The 17,363-nt window shown below is 39.6% G+C and overlaps 1 protein-coding gene across 9 annotated transcripts in view; it reads right to left on the bottom strand.

Moving 5' to 3' along the window:
* Positions 1 to 17,363, bottom strand: part of FAM13A (family with sequence similarity 13 member A) — a 331,522-nt gene that overhangs the window by 92,229 nt on the left and 221,930 nt on the right. Inside the window, exons 1-2 of one of the 9 annotated variants that reach the window (XM_027544084.1) lie at positions 8,838 to 9,339; positions 7,075 to 7,119 (exon numbers count right to left, since the gene is read on the bottom strand). The exons of 5 other annotated variants lie outside the window; for them this stretch is intronic. In XM_027544084.1, the coding sequence (XP_027399885.1) occupies positions 7,075 to 7,119; positions 8,838 to 8,866 (74 nt within the window). In that variant the 5' untranslated portion in view covers positions 8,867 to 9,339. Of the gene's footprint in view, positions 1 to 7,074; positions 7,120 to 8,837; positions 9,340 to 17,363 lie in introns of those variants that run through there. 3 more of the 9 variants (XM_027544083.1, XM_027544086.1, XM_027544085.1) reach the window with 3 other exon arrangements.

Below are 17,363 nucleotides of genomic sequence, written 5' to 3'. Positions count from 1 at the left end.
GGAAGTAAGGAGAGAGGCCAGGGACAACTCATTTCCCAGTGTCATTTGAGGGAGCCCGGCCCTGCCAACATGTTAATTTGGGATTTCTGGCCTCTAGAACAGTGAGACAATAAATTTCTGTTATTCTCAGCTACCCTGTTTGTGGTGTTTTCTCACAGCCGTGCTAGGAAACTAACAATTCTACTAAAAACATGTTCCCCTCCAAATCCAGAGAAAAGAACCTGCCTAACAAAAGTGTCTCCATCTTACACATAAGTTGTACTCTGGAATTTCATCTGTAAGAATGCTAAGACTAGAATCGATTTCCCACACTGACATGGGGATTTGACTTCCTGTACTAACCTCTCATTCAAATAAAGTATCCTCAATAAGCACTCTGGAGTCAGTGTTTTGAAAAACTTTGGCCACGATCCAGTTAGAAACACATTTTACATTGTGACAGTGCACAGACATGTAAAAGAGACACACATTTCAAAGCATTATTCTTACTTTGCATATTTTCTATTTTGTCATATTTCACTTATATAAAATAATATAAAACACGCTAGTCACAATCCGCTAAATTGGTTTTATGACCACCAAAAGGTCATGACCCACAGTTGAAAAATGCTATGCTAAAAACCCACCTCCCTGGCTTGAGGTATAATTAATACACAATGAATGTTGCTGAAGTAAGATCTACATTCTCATAGGACAGACAGCAAACACTCTTTTCTTCTCTGCCCCACTGTCAGAATCAGCTCTGGGCCAAAAAAGTACAGATTTTGTTGAGCCTGGATCACAGAGAAAATCAGAGAGAAAGCAGGTCCAGATACACCTAGCAACATAGACGTGAGAAAGTCATTCTAGGTGAGCATGGGGGAGCTGATAGAGGATTTCCAGGTCTCTTCAATATTCTTTTGCTGCTTATACCACAGGATGGTGTCAAGAAGGAGACTCAGGGACCCATGGTCTTTTTTGATTTCACCTTCCTTACTGACCTGGGCTTCCCAGGTTGCACAAGTGGTAAAGCATCTACCTGCCAGTGCAGAAGATGCAAGAGATGTGAGTTCAATTCCTTGGTTGGAAAGATCCCCTGGGGTAGGAAATGGCTACCGACTCCAGTATTCTTGCCTAGAAAATTCCATGGGCAGAGGAGCCTGGAGGTCTACAGTCCATGGGGTCGAAAAGAGTCAGATACAACTGAGAGCTTCTAGAGATTACTAATGACCGTGGCATTCTTTATCACCTATATTCTGTCTCTTCAATTCAAAGAACTAGTATACTTGGAAGGAACTAGGGAGCATCTTACTCCATTTCTGTCCCTCTACCCAGCTAGTTCTGTCCCTGGATGCCCTTCTAATGAACATTGTTCAATCTCTAGGGAACTGGAGGGGACTGGTGAGGGTGTGTGCCTGTCAGCAACAGGATGTAAAGCTTTTAAGCAGGGAGGGGTGGGACTGCTTTACCTTCTGTCTCTTTTGCATCTTTTCCTACAGTGAGAATGTCAAAAGGAAACTATTACTACCTGTGGACTGGCTGACACAGCCGAGAGTCTCACATCGCACTTTACAGGGGATCCTGGCTGGAGATGTGTTTAGAAGTCACTAGAGTCCTCATTCCTGTTATAATAATTTCAGTTACATTAACAGCCAACTGCTCTCCTTAAAAAAAAAAAAAATCCCTCACCCCCACTCATGGTCGGTCACCAAACTGCACTGATTCTATCTCAAAAAGAGACACATCTCTTGAATCTGACCTTTCCTTTCCATTTCCACTGCTTTAGTCCATCACAGTGGCAATACTCATTTTCCCCTGCCACCCAGACCAGTTTATCCTTAATACTCCCATCAGATTTATCTTCCTAACCTGAAAGCCTCTCCTGTTTCCTCTTTGTCTTTGGGGTGAAGTCCAGATGTCCGAACCTGGCACACAAGGGCAGCGAGCTTCCATCAACCTCGCACTGCACTTTCGTAACCCTGTCTGTACGTGCTGTTCCCTCTGTCTTGAATGCTTCCGGCACTTCTCTCTCTGTCTGGTAAATACTTCATCTCTCAGCTCAAATGTCATCTAATCTGGGAGGCCATCTCCATCACCCTGGAGAGGGGAGCGACTTCTCCATGCAGGTTCCCAGACACTCTGTCCACAGCCATAAACCAGTGCCCAGCACATGATGCCAGAATCCCAGAGTTTGGAAGCTGGCCTCACCTCCTGGACTGGTCTTTATCTTTGTCCCCTGCAGCACCTAGCAAGGTACCCAGAACATTCTGAGTGTCCCGTCAGTGGCTGAGGAATAAAATCAGCATCACTCAGACCATGCTGAGTGCTGACACGACCATGTGATTATGCATTTTGAAAACACACACCGTTTATAATTTGTAAAAGTAAGTTTCCCAACTGGATGCATTCTCAGATAGCTGTATGTTGATTATTTTAAGTTATCTTGTTCCCTGTTATTCCAAAATTAATGGAACTGCAACTGTGCCACGGGCTTTCTCCCACCCTTATTTAGAGAATTTATTTTCTCCCACTGCACAGTTAGAGGTGGGAGTGCTGCCATTGTGCCAGTAATGTAAACACTGTACTTTCTGTAGGGTACTGTGAACCCAGAAAAGGATATGTTCGGGCAAGGCAATGTTTGAATACGGGCTTGCCACATACTCTATCTGTTTGTTCTGGCTTGAGAGCAGGAAAAGAAAATTTTTTCACTTCATTGCAAAGCCAAAGCTTTGTGTGGAGCTTAAAGAAATTTTTGGTTTAGTCACAAAACTGTTTTCAAGGCAGCTGGAAGCTTTCATTTGTCTCTGAGATTCTTGTTCAGCAAAGTGCTGTTTATCATTATTATAGATATAGCAAGATCGCCTTTGGGAGGCAGCAATTTAGAATGTAATATACAGTAAGTTTCTTTTTTGAGTGGGTTGATATTAATGGATAAGAGAATATTTTTAAAACATTAACAAATACATTGAAATATTTCCTAATCTTTGGCTCTGAAACAAAAGTAAAGGAATAGGTGGTACCTGCAAAAGGGAATAGTAAACTTTTTTTTTTTTTTTTTACTAAGTTCTTTCAATTATTACCCTGGTAGCTCAGACGGTAAAGAATCTGCCTGCAGTGCAGGAGACCTGGGTTCAATCCCTGGGTTGGGAAGATCCCTTGGAGAAGGGAATGGCTACCCACTCTAGTATTATTGCCTGGAGAATCCCAAGGACAGAGGAACCCGGCAGGCTACAGCCCATGGGGTTGCAAAGAGTCACATACAACTTAGCAACTAACACTTTCACTTTACAACCATTCTTAATGGTTTGCTATAACAAGGTGCCACAGATTGGGTGGCTTCAACAACAGAAACACTGACTTCTCACATTTCCAGAGATTGTCTGGCTTGCAGACTGCCATCTTCTTGCTATACCTCCACCTGGATGGGGAGATTGTGCTCTGGTACCTTTATCTCCTTGTAAGGGCACAATCCTATCATGGGAGCCCCACCTCCATGAGCTCATGCAAACCTAATTATTCCCAAAGGTCCCACTTTAACATACCATCACACTAGGGACTAAAGCTCCAGTATATAAATTTGAATAGTTTTATCATTTACGAAGAACTATAATATTCTTAGGAGATCCAACCAGTCCATTCTGAAGGAGATCAGCTCTGGGATTTCTTTGGAAGGAATGATGCTAAAGCTGAAACTCCAGTACTTTGGCCACCTCATGCGAAGAGTTGACTCATTGGAAAAGACTCTGATGCTGGGAGGGATTGGGGGCAAGAGAAGAAGGGGACGAAAGAGGATGAGATGGCTGGATGGCATCACTGACTCGATGGATGTGAGTCTCAGTGAACTCTGGGAGTTGGTGATGGACAGGGAGGCCTGGCGTGCTGCGATTCATGGGGTCGCAAAGAGTTGGACATGACTAAGCGACTGATCTGATCTGATAATATTCTTTAACTACAAAATTTCCCCTCTAAGTAAGTATGTTAGGCATTATCACCCCCACTTCTTAGGTAAAGAAAATGACTTGCCCAAATTCACATGGCTAACTCACTGCCAGCATCTGGATATCTGGATATGTTTCTTGACAGCAAGTTTACTATTTTTTCATTGCTTTCCCCCACTGTTTTTTGCTGACTCTCTAATACCTCTCCTTTTCCCCCAGTAGTTTAGATAGGGTGATCTCTGTAAAGTTTAAGAATAACCGTCACTTTAATTCACACTACCTTCTTTGTTTGGGGTAAACAGCAAATATTTAGACTTCAGAGCCACTGCAACCATCACATGACAGCAGAGCCCATGGAAGTCTTCCTTGTCCTCACTCATTCTCATTACTATCAAATACAGACCACACTGGTGATGAAATCAAAATTCAGATACTCAACCCCGGAAGGGTTAACCCAGACTTGAGGTAAGGCAGCTTTTAACTCCCTCTGAGACTGAGGTGGGTCATAGAAGGGAAGGTTGGGGAGGTTGAGTGCTATCAAAGTGCAAACAAGTTTGGAATAGCATGCGTTTTCAGATAAATTAACCTAAGGCGTCACCACCACAAACAGTAGAGGGCTCTCTAACATCACACAGGAGATTCAAAAGCTGGCCCATTATTGCCGGGGTTGTTCCTTGGTTAAGTCCCCCATCATCCCCATGTTACCAAAGTTTACTTGTTTGCAAAAGAATATTCCAAAAACCAATACTTAGAAAGGCCAGATGGATTCTGTTGATAAGGGGTTCAGTGAAATTTTCCCATGCTGGATCACTAATATATGTTAATTAATACTGTTGCTATAAATCTTCTTAAAGAGCCATTGCAATTTGCAATTTGGTATATTTCACCATCATGAAATAAATATTCAATTATGTATATTGAATATCATAATTTGTTTGATGAAGTAATGAAAAGAAAGTTATACTGACATTACTGATTTCAGTTTCCCACTTTTATAAATAAATCAAATGGAAAAAGGGATGTGAAAGCAGATGACAATGCATTAAAATCAAAGGAATCTAGATTAGTCATTAGTGCACTTAACTTCATCTTTCATCATTAGTTTTTGTGGCCATAAGATGAGTTAGTGACTATCTGAAAGTTAATCTAGCAAATCAAAATACTACTGTGAAGTTGAGAGCTTTGTCATGGACATAAGAGTGAGTAAAGACTATTTCTTGGCCTATTGAAACCTTCTACATATAAAATGGAGATCCTCACCTACAGATCCACAATATCCAAGGGAAAAAAAAATACAATGGAATACGAATCACGAAAGGCGCTTGAGGTATAAGTCTAGAGTCTAATAAACTATCTCTTTAGTGATAGAAAGTAAATTTGTTGTTGTTTAGTCGCTAAGTCTTGTCTGATTCTTTTGCGACTCCATGGACTATAGCCTTCCAGGCTCCTCTGTCCAGAAGATTTTCCAGGCAAGAATACTGAAGTGGATTGCCACTTCTTTCTCCAGGGGATCCTCCCAGACAAGGAACCGAACTCGCGTCTCCTGCACTGGTAGGCAAATTCTTTACCACTGAGCCCACCAGGCAAGCGTCTTTAGCACTGAGCCACCAGGTAAACCCGGAAGGTAAATTTAGTACCTGAGAAAAACTTGTTTCAAATCTTTATATAGTTTCTCTACTTAATTCCGATATTATTCTATTTCCTTGGAAGCACTTTTTTAGCTGTCAAGAATATCAATACAATGCTACAGAGCACAAATATTTTAGTGTTTCTAAAAATAACTAGAATAATTTAACCATCTCAATAGATGTATTATAATATCTATCATTAGTTTAAGTCATTTTGAAGTGAATTTTAAGAACTGAGTTCTTTACAGAGGATCAAATTTTAAACATTCAGCCTTTGCAGTTTTCCTAAAAATGGTAAGTTTCAACATAGTCACTTCCATCCTGGAGAAAGTCTGCAAATTATGTTAAGTTATAAACAGATAGTAAAATACATTAAAGGGAACCAAAGTATTTTACTTCCTTCTTAGCCTTCAGTCTGTTATTCTCATCTTAGTTACTGATTAGCAGTAACAAATTTATCTTCTATACACTTTCACAACATGCTAAGAAAGGCTAAAAAGTCACTCATGGGAATTACAAGCTAAGTAGACATTGGGGTACAAATATGCCCTCTAAAAAGATCATACACTTATATGAGGTTAAATAAAACATAAGGTAATATTATCCATGCAGGCACATCTCTATTATCATGTTAATTATAATGTCCATTACTGAATTCACCACATGTAATTGTCTGGTAATGTGTCTGTGTCCTCACTAGCATGTGAGCTCTCTGAAGCAGAACTGTGTCTTCATTCCCTTAGTATCACTGGCAATACAGAGTGGTATTCAGTCATAAAGAAAACATTAAAAGACACTGTAAGTATCTTTTGTTTTAATATGTAACACTGACCATCTAGTAAATGAAAACATCAATTAAGACAAAGACACTTCACATAAGGTCCTGATATTCAATATGTTATTCGGGGATGTTGAGTAGTATAGTGTTAGCATCTTACATATACCTGCTGTCAATGGCTTTATATAAGTTATAATCATTAACTAGAGTTTAGATCAGTGTTTCTCTGAGTGCGTGGACCATTTGTACCACACTTACTTTCAGGAAGCTTGTTAAAATGTCAATACTTCCCTGTCACACCCAGATTCAGATTCAGTAAGTCTAGGGAAAGAGAGGAGCAGGAAGACACTGATTTTAAAATAAGTTCCCCAGGTAATTCTCATGCAGCTAAAGTATGAGAAGCACTGGGCTCTCTGCTCAGTACAAACATGAGTGAGCATGAATTTCTCTTAACTGGTATTTAAAGTTATTCTTTCCCTCATCCACTGTTAATTCAGTTTCTAGCCCCTCTGTTCTTAAACAGAATGGAGCAATGCATTCGGCCCACAATGCAAGACTCTGCAACTTTCCTGCTCCAGGCAGGATAACAGTGGGGGTGGCTGGCAACAGTCACCTCTGCTAGAGATCACAGAAAGACACTGTAGCCAAAGACACTGTATTGGGCTTGGAAGAAGCAATTATGTGTAGGAACCAGAAAGCTTTCTACACAAGCGCTTAACTTCCCTTAACAAAGAGAACCACACAAGCCTACCTGTTCCTTGCCTTCAAGAGGTGTTTGATCACAGGCAGGCACAGGCTGAAGTGAGGATTGCAAGGTAACCAAATTAAATCCGCAGACATAGGGAGACAGTGAATACAGTGATCAGCAATCTTGAATGCAAATTCACATTATTCCTCTTACATAGGTTTATTTATACGGACTAATAATTAATAAGGACTAAGGACTAATAATTTTGGAAGAAATTACGCTGATTCTATTCTAGCTTTCATCAACTTAACTCCCTAAACAATATTTTAGCAGAATACAAATCTATTTTCTTAACAGTTATTATATCATTGTGCAGCTTATTACAGAGTTCAGTTCTAGAAAGGATGTGCTTAAGACACTTAAGAACTGACACCGTTATAAGAAAAAATAAGCCCCCAGCTTTAAAGCTGGAAACTACATCAAGAGTCCAAAAAGTGTACATTAGTTTTTAGTCTTCTTGCAAGTTTCAAATGCATGGCACTTCCCACTGAATTAATATAAACAAATTTCAGATCTATCCATCAATCACTTTCTGCTCCCTTGGGTTATCAATTTTGGAAAAGGAATTCCAGGGACATCCGCATCAAGTTCCATTACAGTGCAGTTGTCATTACAGCGAAAGAAAAACAATTATACCATTTTATCTCACAGGGTACATCTGCAGGAACCATCTTGCAAATGAACACTCAACTTTGGTTTGCCTTATTTTCATATTAAAACATAACCGTCTGGTAAAATGGTTTTTAAAAAAGAAATTCATTTTTTGTCTAGGTTTCCCTCTTATGGATAAACCGTATTTACTACGTGACTTTTAAAATCACTTCCATTAATAAAACTCTCTATAGTTTTCTTAGAGGAAGCATTTACATAGAATCAAATGCCACAGCATGTACAGCAGTTGTAGCTGAAATAGTATAACATGATTGGCAAAAGAAATTCTAAAAATCCTAAAACATGACCTTGGGCAACTGAGGATTTACCCCAAGCCTCATCTTCTAGTCGTGAAACTGGAGGGCTAGACTCCGTCACCTCAGAGGTGACTTTCAGCTTCAACATTCCGGGACATCTTATTCACTTAATTTACCAACAGTGATCTTTTTTGACATGCCTTTTGTTTAAACTTACTTTTCTCTTCTTTAGTATAACTCCTCCACCCCACCCCCCAATCCATATTACAACCATTAATGAACAAAACAGAGCCTTGTGCTCAATCATTCTTACAGAGCAGTTTGGTTTGTTTGTTTAAAGGTGTCATCTGTGTAATAAACCTATCTAGAATTATTCATGGGGAAATAATATCTTTACATCTAGGTCCATGTATTATAAATTACTTATTGATAGAAAATCCTTGTCTAGATATAAAATTCAATGCAGAGGGCTCCTAAAATGCATTTTTAAAAGGTCTTTCCCCTGTCGTCATCCTTCAAAATGAGATTAGAGCTCACCACAGCTTCATAACATCACTTAGAAACTCATTCAGTTTCTAATTCAGTTTTATTTTAAGCATGCTCAATATATTCTTCAGTTTCTGTTTTTCTTCAGATGTCAAAGCTATTTTCTTATATTTATTTTTATTCTTCTTCACCGAACAGTGAAGAAGATAAGAAGTTGGGCATAAGTGCCAGCATAAGAAGCAATATGTTTACATTTTTCTGGTCTTGAGTTTGCAGCAGATTACTGAAAGATGCCAAGTATCGGCAAAGTTATATAGTTTTACACCACTCAGAAAATACGGAAGAAAAAACCCAAACAGGAAAGAATACTACCTTTGCAGAGGCATGATTTCACAAGCCATCCTTGTCTGTAAATTAGCAAGGGACCCTCACAACTGTCTCTTCCGCGCCTAGTGGGGGCGTCTGTGCAGGGACCGGGTGTTCACAGCGGCTGGGCCAGGCTGGGGGCGGGAGGTTGCGCCTCACCGCCGGAGAAGCAGCTTGCTCTGCAGTCTGCCAGCGTCCCGCTGCTCTCTGCCTCCAAACTTCTTCAAGCAGTGCTATTCGATCGCTGCCTCTCTTACATTTCCACTGCAGTCCACTTTGACCTCTGTTCCAGGGAAGCAGCTGAACCACCCAGCCAATCAGAGGAGCAGCTGCTGGAGGGCTTAAAGGCGCTGCTTCTTTTGCGGCGGCTGCTGCTCCTCCCCTGGCTCCTCAGCGGGCTTGCCTAATTCTGGTAACACGAAACTTTCCTCGGAGCCCTTCCACAGACGGGCTTGTCAGTCTGGGGAAACAACCAATAACTGCGGCAAGAGCAGAGTCCCTTGACTCCTCAGTACTGAGACTGCCAACAAGGAAATCCATTTGTCAAGGAAAGACACTGCCTCTGAAACTGAAGGTTTCTGTGACAGAAGGAATAAGCTGCGTCCTATCTCTTTTCTTCTTAAAAAAGAACAAAGAAAAAAAATCAAACCACTAACACTGAAAGGCGTGATACTCTTCCAGAAGGCACGCAGGCACTCTTCTAGACCCCTGCCCTACCCATATTTATTTCCTGCTGATGTTTACACTGCGGTGGCTACTAGTCACTGGTGACATCTCCCAAGGCACGTAGCGCTCATTTCTGGGGAGAACACACGTCCTAAGACTGACTGCTCAGGGTCTCAAGGGATCAATGTGACTATTTCCCATGGAAATATTTCAACTTATTATTTCTGCATTTTATCCTTATAAAATTGAATGTGTTTATTTAAATACCCATTTTCCTCTAAGAATATCACCAGCATATTTTTGGTAGGTTGGTTATTTATTGATTTTTTTTTTTTTTTACAGGTAACACCAAATCAGCTTCTCATAAGGGCTGCTAAATGCCTGTTAGTTACCTAACTTTCCCTTATTTTCCTCTTCAGTGGGGAATACTAATGTGTTGTTTTAGGAACATAACTGTTAATCCATAGGTTTCAAATACTGCAGAACAAACCTAGAAATATATTTTATTAAGCTTTCCTTCACAGCATAGGACTTGCTGAGAGTTACAACAAAGCCCAGAGCATCACTTTTAGTACAAGGGCAGAGGGCCAGAGTCCACAACATTCAGAAACAGAGGGGGCTTGTATGACCAAAAAGGTATCCTTTTCCCCTGTAGTTTTCCCCAGATTTCTTACAGATCACTCATAATTCTGAATTTAGAATACAAAGCCCTACTGTAAGCATCCACTCTCCTTTGCTATACCTACTAATAAAAATATTCACTGTCTGACTAAATACTCTATCATATTTATGATGATGGATTAGTCATCCTAAAAGTTATATTTAGAAATTATGATAGAATCAATAACTAAAATCAGCCATTTAAAACAATGGAAGTTTTAAGTGTTTTAAAGTAAATTCAGAACTTACTTTTATTGAAGGTATCAGTACAGTGTTTTGATTCTAGACTTAGAAACTCTAATCGTTCTCCAGCAACAATAATCTTGTTTTACATATTTCTTACATTTTTTACCTTTCAAAAATGCATCTCTGTATCTTGCTTAACACTTCATTTCTGGAGATAGGAAATCACTGTTACATATCATGACATCATTTCACTGATGAGTAAACTTGGTACTAGAAAATGAAGCAATTTGGAAACTTCACATGGAAAGTTAGTGGCAGAACAGAAACTGGTTTCAGGATTGCTCAGGTCTGCTTCAGATCTCTTCTGTACAGCATAGTGCTTAATCTGTTCTACATGAGTTTTTAAAATATTTCATAGGATAACATATTTTTAGAAATAGTTAAAATTCAAGTGATAGAAACCATATCTTCTCTTTTAATTTTATGAATATATCAATACTGTATGGCTAAAAGAGACATAAGACCAATAATAAAGGACCCAGCATTACAAAAAATATGTTAACTCATATAATAATTTACATTCAATACATACTAGATGTAAAATACTAAATAGGAACATTCAAATTTTAATATCAAATTTTAACATTTAAAATTTATCTGATTCCACATACATTTCCTGATAAATCTTCCTATCAACATCTCGCTAACATGCCATATTACGAGTGAGATGTCAGTGGTTATTTCTGAAAATCACCTAACACTATAACTCAGTAATTACCTGCCCTTTCAAGTCTCCATTTTTTATTTATAATAATTCCTCCTTTCACTTTTGGTTGATTTTCAGGGCATGACTAGATGATCATTTTTGAATTTATACTTGGCCCGCGGCTCCTCCTCTCAAACCACAACAGAGTCTGGATCACTGGGATAGCTTTATTACTCCACGGCCCACATCCTCATGTCAATCCCTCATTATCAGGTAGCAGAAGCTCCACTCTCTGAACCCCTGCAGTGCCAGTTTCTCAAACTTGGACTCCCGGACCACATTTCCTCCACATGCCCTGCAAGGTGCGCCTCTCATAACCAGCATACCGCGGCCTCCCCCACTCCCCCTCCTCCTCCTGAGCTCTCTCTTCAGCTCCACCTGTTTGTCCACGTCTGCGGAGGACAACCTGCACCCAAACCGACGAGCACACAGCTTTAAAAAAAGATGTGTTGCTGGCTGTCCTTAGCATTCAGTTTTTCCAAAACAGGTTCACTAGCATCCTCTGCTTCTTCACCCTGTATACATCCTGCCAGCTGGGTGACCTACTGCCAGGCTGCTAAACATTGCAAAAGAAAGTCACAGAATGCTGGCAACTGGGTAGATTAAAAAGTCCTATTTAATCTTGGCCTGAACCTCAGTACTATGTGTCTAGCTTGTAGCTGTCTTTGATCTCTGACTGCATTCCCAAAGAAACTGCTGATTTCCAATACTACAAATCTGAACCTCTCTTATGTCACTAATTACTTTGCTTCCTAAACTTACGAAGAAAGTCAAGATCATCAAATATGAGTCTATTCCTTTGGTCTCTTTTGCATTAAGTGTTGAAGTACCACCACTAACACCTAACACACACACATATACACACACACACGTCCCTTGCTTGATTCTTTTTGATGTCTTCCTAGTCTAGGGGAACACATCCACACACACACACACACACACACGCACGCACACACACACACATGCACACACACGTACACCTTGCTTGATTCTTTTTGACTTCTTCCTAGTCTAGGGGAACACATCCCCACCCACAGGACTCAAACTGCTTATCCATGTATTGAATCTCATCATTTTCTCTTCTCCCCCATCTTAAGTCTGTCCCCAGTCCGACAGGCACCCTAGCGAGTGCCCCCAGCCTTGAAAGCTTTCCCTCAGCACTCCTACCCTCTGGTGACGCAGTGCCATTTGCCTCCCCTTCCCACTGACAGGCTGCCCAAAGCCTACTTCTGCTCCTCCCACTTTCCCCGAAATTACTCCTCTGCCTCACACCGATGTACTGCAGACTTCACCACATGTCTGAAACTGCTTTTGAAGCCACCAATGCTCTTTTGGTCACTTAATCTAAATGCCTTGGCTTAGATCTCGTTCTCCTCTTAACTTTTACAGAAACACCCATCTTCAGTTTTCTGAAAGTCTTTGGTTCTCTGTGATCTTTCCTGGGCATTCTCCAAGCGTCCTGATTATTCCATCCTCCTTTTATTTCATCTGTCTTCCCTCCTCTCTTATACCCTTTCCGCCTCATCTTCTAGCCCCACATCTTTCAATACAGGCACTCCATTAGAGTTTAATAAAGTGCACTCTGGAATTACGCTCCTAGGGATTGGATTCCAGCTCTACCACAGACAGGCAGCGTAAACTTGGGCAAGCTGTTTAAAAGCTCTGAAGTTGCTCTGAGGAATAAATGAGATCATGCATATAAAACACGTAAAATAGTTCCTGGCAAATAAGTGCTCAATAATTATTAGTATTATCACCCTAATCAACACGTTCAAAGCTTCATATTATCTGATTCCCCAATTCTCCTCCTCCTGGCCCCTCTTGTTAATGATGTTATGATTCTTTCTGTGCATCAGACTCAAAGCATGAGTCATCTTTACTCCTCCCTTTCCAAATCAACCAAATCTGTTGATTGTTCTGTCATGTCTCTTTACTCAGTGGGTCTTGGTCATCTACAGTATCATGATAACCTTCAGGATGATCTTTTTGCTTCCATTCAATCTCCAGTGAATACATTTCATTATTAGAGTGAATTTCCTACTGTGGTTGCGAACTGGATACTCACTGCTCTTCTGAAAAGCTTTAGGAGCTCCCAGCTACCTCTTAAATGAACTCCAATTCTTTTAATATGATGATTAAGACTGCTGATTAACCTCAATATTCTCCTCCAGATCAGCTGCTTATATCACCTAAGGAACCCAATCCAGATTTACCTGGACACCATTTTCAAATCTGTTCTGAACTTACCTATGCCAAACATCTACCCTTTGTTTAGACTATTTTCCCATGCCATTTTCTCCTGGAAAAATTCTGTGCACTCTCAGAATTAGGCAAGATGAAACAAAACTCTTACCCATTTTAACTCAGACAGCCCTTTGCCCAGCACAATGTCTCTTTAATATTTGAATTTAAATATTTTCTCCCTATTGGAAAGAAAGTTCTCCAGGTAACAATTGTATTTTTCCTGCAGCCATTACACAGAGCAGACATCCAACAGTGCTGAATGAATGAATGAATATCAATCTCTCTTCAGAGTCTAAGCATAGCTTCTTTGATTAGATTTTCACTTATCAAGCAATGTTTCTACCTACTTTTTAAACATTTCCTATTTTAGGCTTTTGGTTTGTTTTTTGTAAGTCACTCAGTCATGGCCGACTCTTTGCAATCCCATGGACTGTAGCCTGCCAGGCTTCTCTGTCCATGGAATTCTCTGGGCAAGAATACTGGAGTGGGTAGCCTTTCCCTTCTCCAGGTTTGCATCAGAGATAAAGTCGACACCTCTTTTAGATTCAAATGAAGGATAATGATAACCAATAACTAGTTAAAGAAATAAACTATTGGGGTTATACACTGGTGTGCTATCGTAGAGATGCATAAAGTAAGATTCTATCCAAAACTTTCAAAATCTTTTAAGCACTTTACATTACCCAATCTCTCCCAGGCTGTCTATTTCCTTTTCTACATTTCAGCTGGCTTGCAGACTTCTAATTTTCTTACATAACTTCTTCAGCAGATTCCAAGTGTTTGGCAATAGGTTTGTTTGCACTTGTGATATCAAGAGCAACAACTGCTCCAAAAATGATGTGGCTTCATTTGTTTTAATTTCAACATCAATTTGAAGCAACTGAAGAACTGAGAACATTTCTTGGCCACATTATTTTGTTTTCATATGTTGTTTTAACATCAGATTGATTTGTTTCCTAAGAAAAAATATGTTGAAATAATTTCTTTCTTACAGGTTTGGTAAGAAAGTACTTCTCAGGCAAAGTTTCTTCCTCATATTTTTATCAATCTTTATAAATTGCACTAAAGAGCAAAACCTTCCACAAGATGCTCACACAGTATTCATAAATGGTAATGACTAAATCTGACAGGAGTTTTTGTAATTATGAAGCCAGGATTTTTAGGGTACATATAATTTAGATACCTGGTACCACTGCACAGGATTCTGACTAAACTTGCTCTCCAGCAATCAGGGTGAGAACACTAGTGAAGTCCAGGGCTCATCAGCAGATAGGATCATTATCGACCACAGCCAGTGTCAAAAATAAAGGCGAGAAGGGAGAAGAAACTGAAGGGGTGGTGCATGAAGGTTATCAGCATGTACTGAGAAGTTATGCTGTGTTCATTTTAATAGTTGTGCAAATGAAGAAGTTATCTTCAGCATGCAGATAGCAAGTGGCTGATATGAAGCTGGCATCTGAATGCCACAGCATTTCCACGATATGAAAGCTTTTAAAGATGATAAAGCATTATGTTTACTCATCAATAGCACACATTATCAACTGGCTACAGGAAAGAAATAATCCTTTCTTTTGGTCTGAGTTGTATATTTAGGTGAGTGCAAATATATTAAATAAGGGCTTCCCAAGTGGCTCAGTGGTAAAGAATCCTCCTGCAATGCAGGAGACGCAGGTTCAATCCCTGAGTCGGGAAGATCCCTTGCAGAAGGAAATAGCAACCTACTCCAGTATTTTTGCCTGGGAAATCCCATGGACAGAGGAGCCTGGAGGGCTACAGTCCCTGGGGTCACAAGAGAGTCGGACATGACTTAGCGACTAAGCAATAACAACATACAGTGTAATAATGGATGTCAGAACCAAAGACAGACAGTGGACCAGAACAAACCTCTTTTGCTACTCTGAGTCAACAGAGTATGAGAGTGAGTGAGTGAGTGCATGTGTGTGTGTGTGTTGTGTAATGGTAGAAGACAGCTTTGTTGCAGTAGGTGAAGGAAGTGGTTGGCATGGGGTATTGAGGGGAAGAGGAACAAACAGAAAAGATGGAAAATTAAACTTTGTATTTTAAATTGTATTCCTCTAAGAAATAAATACATGGAAATGACAGGTAGACTATCAACTGTTTTTATGTTAAAAAAAAAAAAACTATAGCATTTCTTAACTCAAAGAATGATTATAAAGCCTCATAAAAGATTTATTTTAGAAAGCAAAACAGTGACATTTAAAGCAGGTTCATGCTAATAGGAATAAGAAATTTCTAGTTAGGTAAACTAATTTTCTTTAGTTACAGCGGAAACAAAGATGCTTGCTTTACTTAAGGCCCAAATAAAAAATAATTAATAAAATCAACATAATTAAAATATTTCATTACTTATTTGAATTGTTTAGTATATAATTAAAGATTGCTGGAAAAAATCCCATGGGGATAGAAATTATGTAATTGTTTTTTCAAAGACAAGCTGCATGCTAAGTCACTTCAGTTGTGTCTGACTCTTTGCAGCCCTATGGGCTATTGCTGGCCAGGCTCCTCTGTCCATGGAATTCTCCAGGCAAGAATACTGGAGTGGGTCACCATTTTCTCTTCCAGGGGATCTTTCTGACCCAAGAATCGAACCCGTGTTTCCTGCATTGCAGGTGGATTCTTTACCACAGAACCACAGGAGAAGCCCCTTTTTCGAAAGACACACCTCTTTAATTCTAATGATAGATCTTGCTTTTAAAATGGTGTATGGAGTTGTTTCATTAAAACACACCTGAGGCCTTGGTGGAGCCCACAGTGGCACCCACAGTTCACTTATTTGGGTTTTAGGCTCCTGTAGAGCTGCCATAGCGGGTAGAGGGCAAGGCTGAAAGGCTCCACAGCTGGAGAGGCACCACTCAGGGTTCCCCTTTCCACCCCATTGACACCTTGACTTCACTAACTGGTTCCAGCATTTCCAATACAGGCATCAAAACTTTCACCAGAAAGACTGACAAATCAAAAGACAAGTAGTTATAGTACCTACTCATGGGGAATATAGCCAAAAACTGAATATAGTATATTATAATAAATATAGTACCTACTCATGGGGAATATAGCCAAAATATTACATAAAAACTGAAAATGGAGTACAACCATTAAAATTGTATAAAAATAAATAAAAAGAAAAAAGACAATTGCAATCTATGGTACATAAATACACAATTATATAGAAATTCATACAGAAGCTCTATTTCTTCTTTAAAAAAGAATTTCTTCTAACAACAGAGGGACTGCAATCTCTTCATAAAAAGTGGTTAAAAATAAATTCTTTGAAACAACTTACATAATTGTTCTCCAACTTTCTGGGACAGGGAAAAATCCACATTTTTGCCAGATGGAATCTCAGTTAGTGACCACTGCCAATAAATAAGTGCTTGAGCACATTTTCCTGGAATGGGACTCCCTGGGCATGACTTTCTCCAAATCTCCCTCGGGAGCCCAGATAATAGCGTTTCTGTTCCCACAAAATAAGTCATGCCCTACACAACAGCTGCTACCACACCTGAGATCAGCTGCCTGAGACTGTCCCAGTGACCTTTCACCCTGTTAAATGATATTTCCTGCAGAGGCGAAGCTGACTTCAGCAGGGCTCCCTTTGAGAAATGCCAAAATTATTTACTGTGATATGGTAACTGTTTGGTAATCACTGTTGATTCTGTATCCCTCAGACATAAACTCTTCATCTTTCTGAGACATAAAATACTGACCATGAGCAAAAAATATCTCAATGGCAATACACTAGCTGGTAAAATTATTTTATCATAAAGTGGAATGCTTTGCTTTCAAGCATACAATAAATGAATAAATGAAAATATATTAAGAAAGAAAATAAGAGGAAATAGTGATCATTTGTATTACCAATAATAGGTCACATTTAAAAAAAAAAATCACATAAATAAAGCAAATTAACATAACAAAATAAAAACAAACTCACAGATACAGAGAACAAATTAGTGGTTACCTGTGGGGAGAGGAAAGAGAGGAAGGGCAAA

This window comes from Bos indicus x Bos taurus, chromosome 6 (assembly GCF_003369695.1).
Source record: "Bos indicus x Bos taurus breed Angus x Brahman F1 hybrid chromosome 6, Bos_hybrid_MaternalHap_v2.0, whole genome shotgun sequence".
Taxonomy (NCBI): Eukaryota; Metazoa; Chordata; class Mammalia; order Artiodactyla; family Bovidae; genus Bos; species Bos indicus x Bos taurus.
Note: the sequence above shows the minus strand (reverse complement) of the source record. Positions and strands in the feature narration are given on the sequence as shown.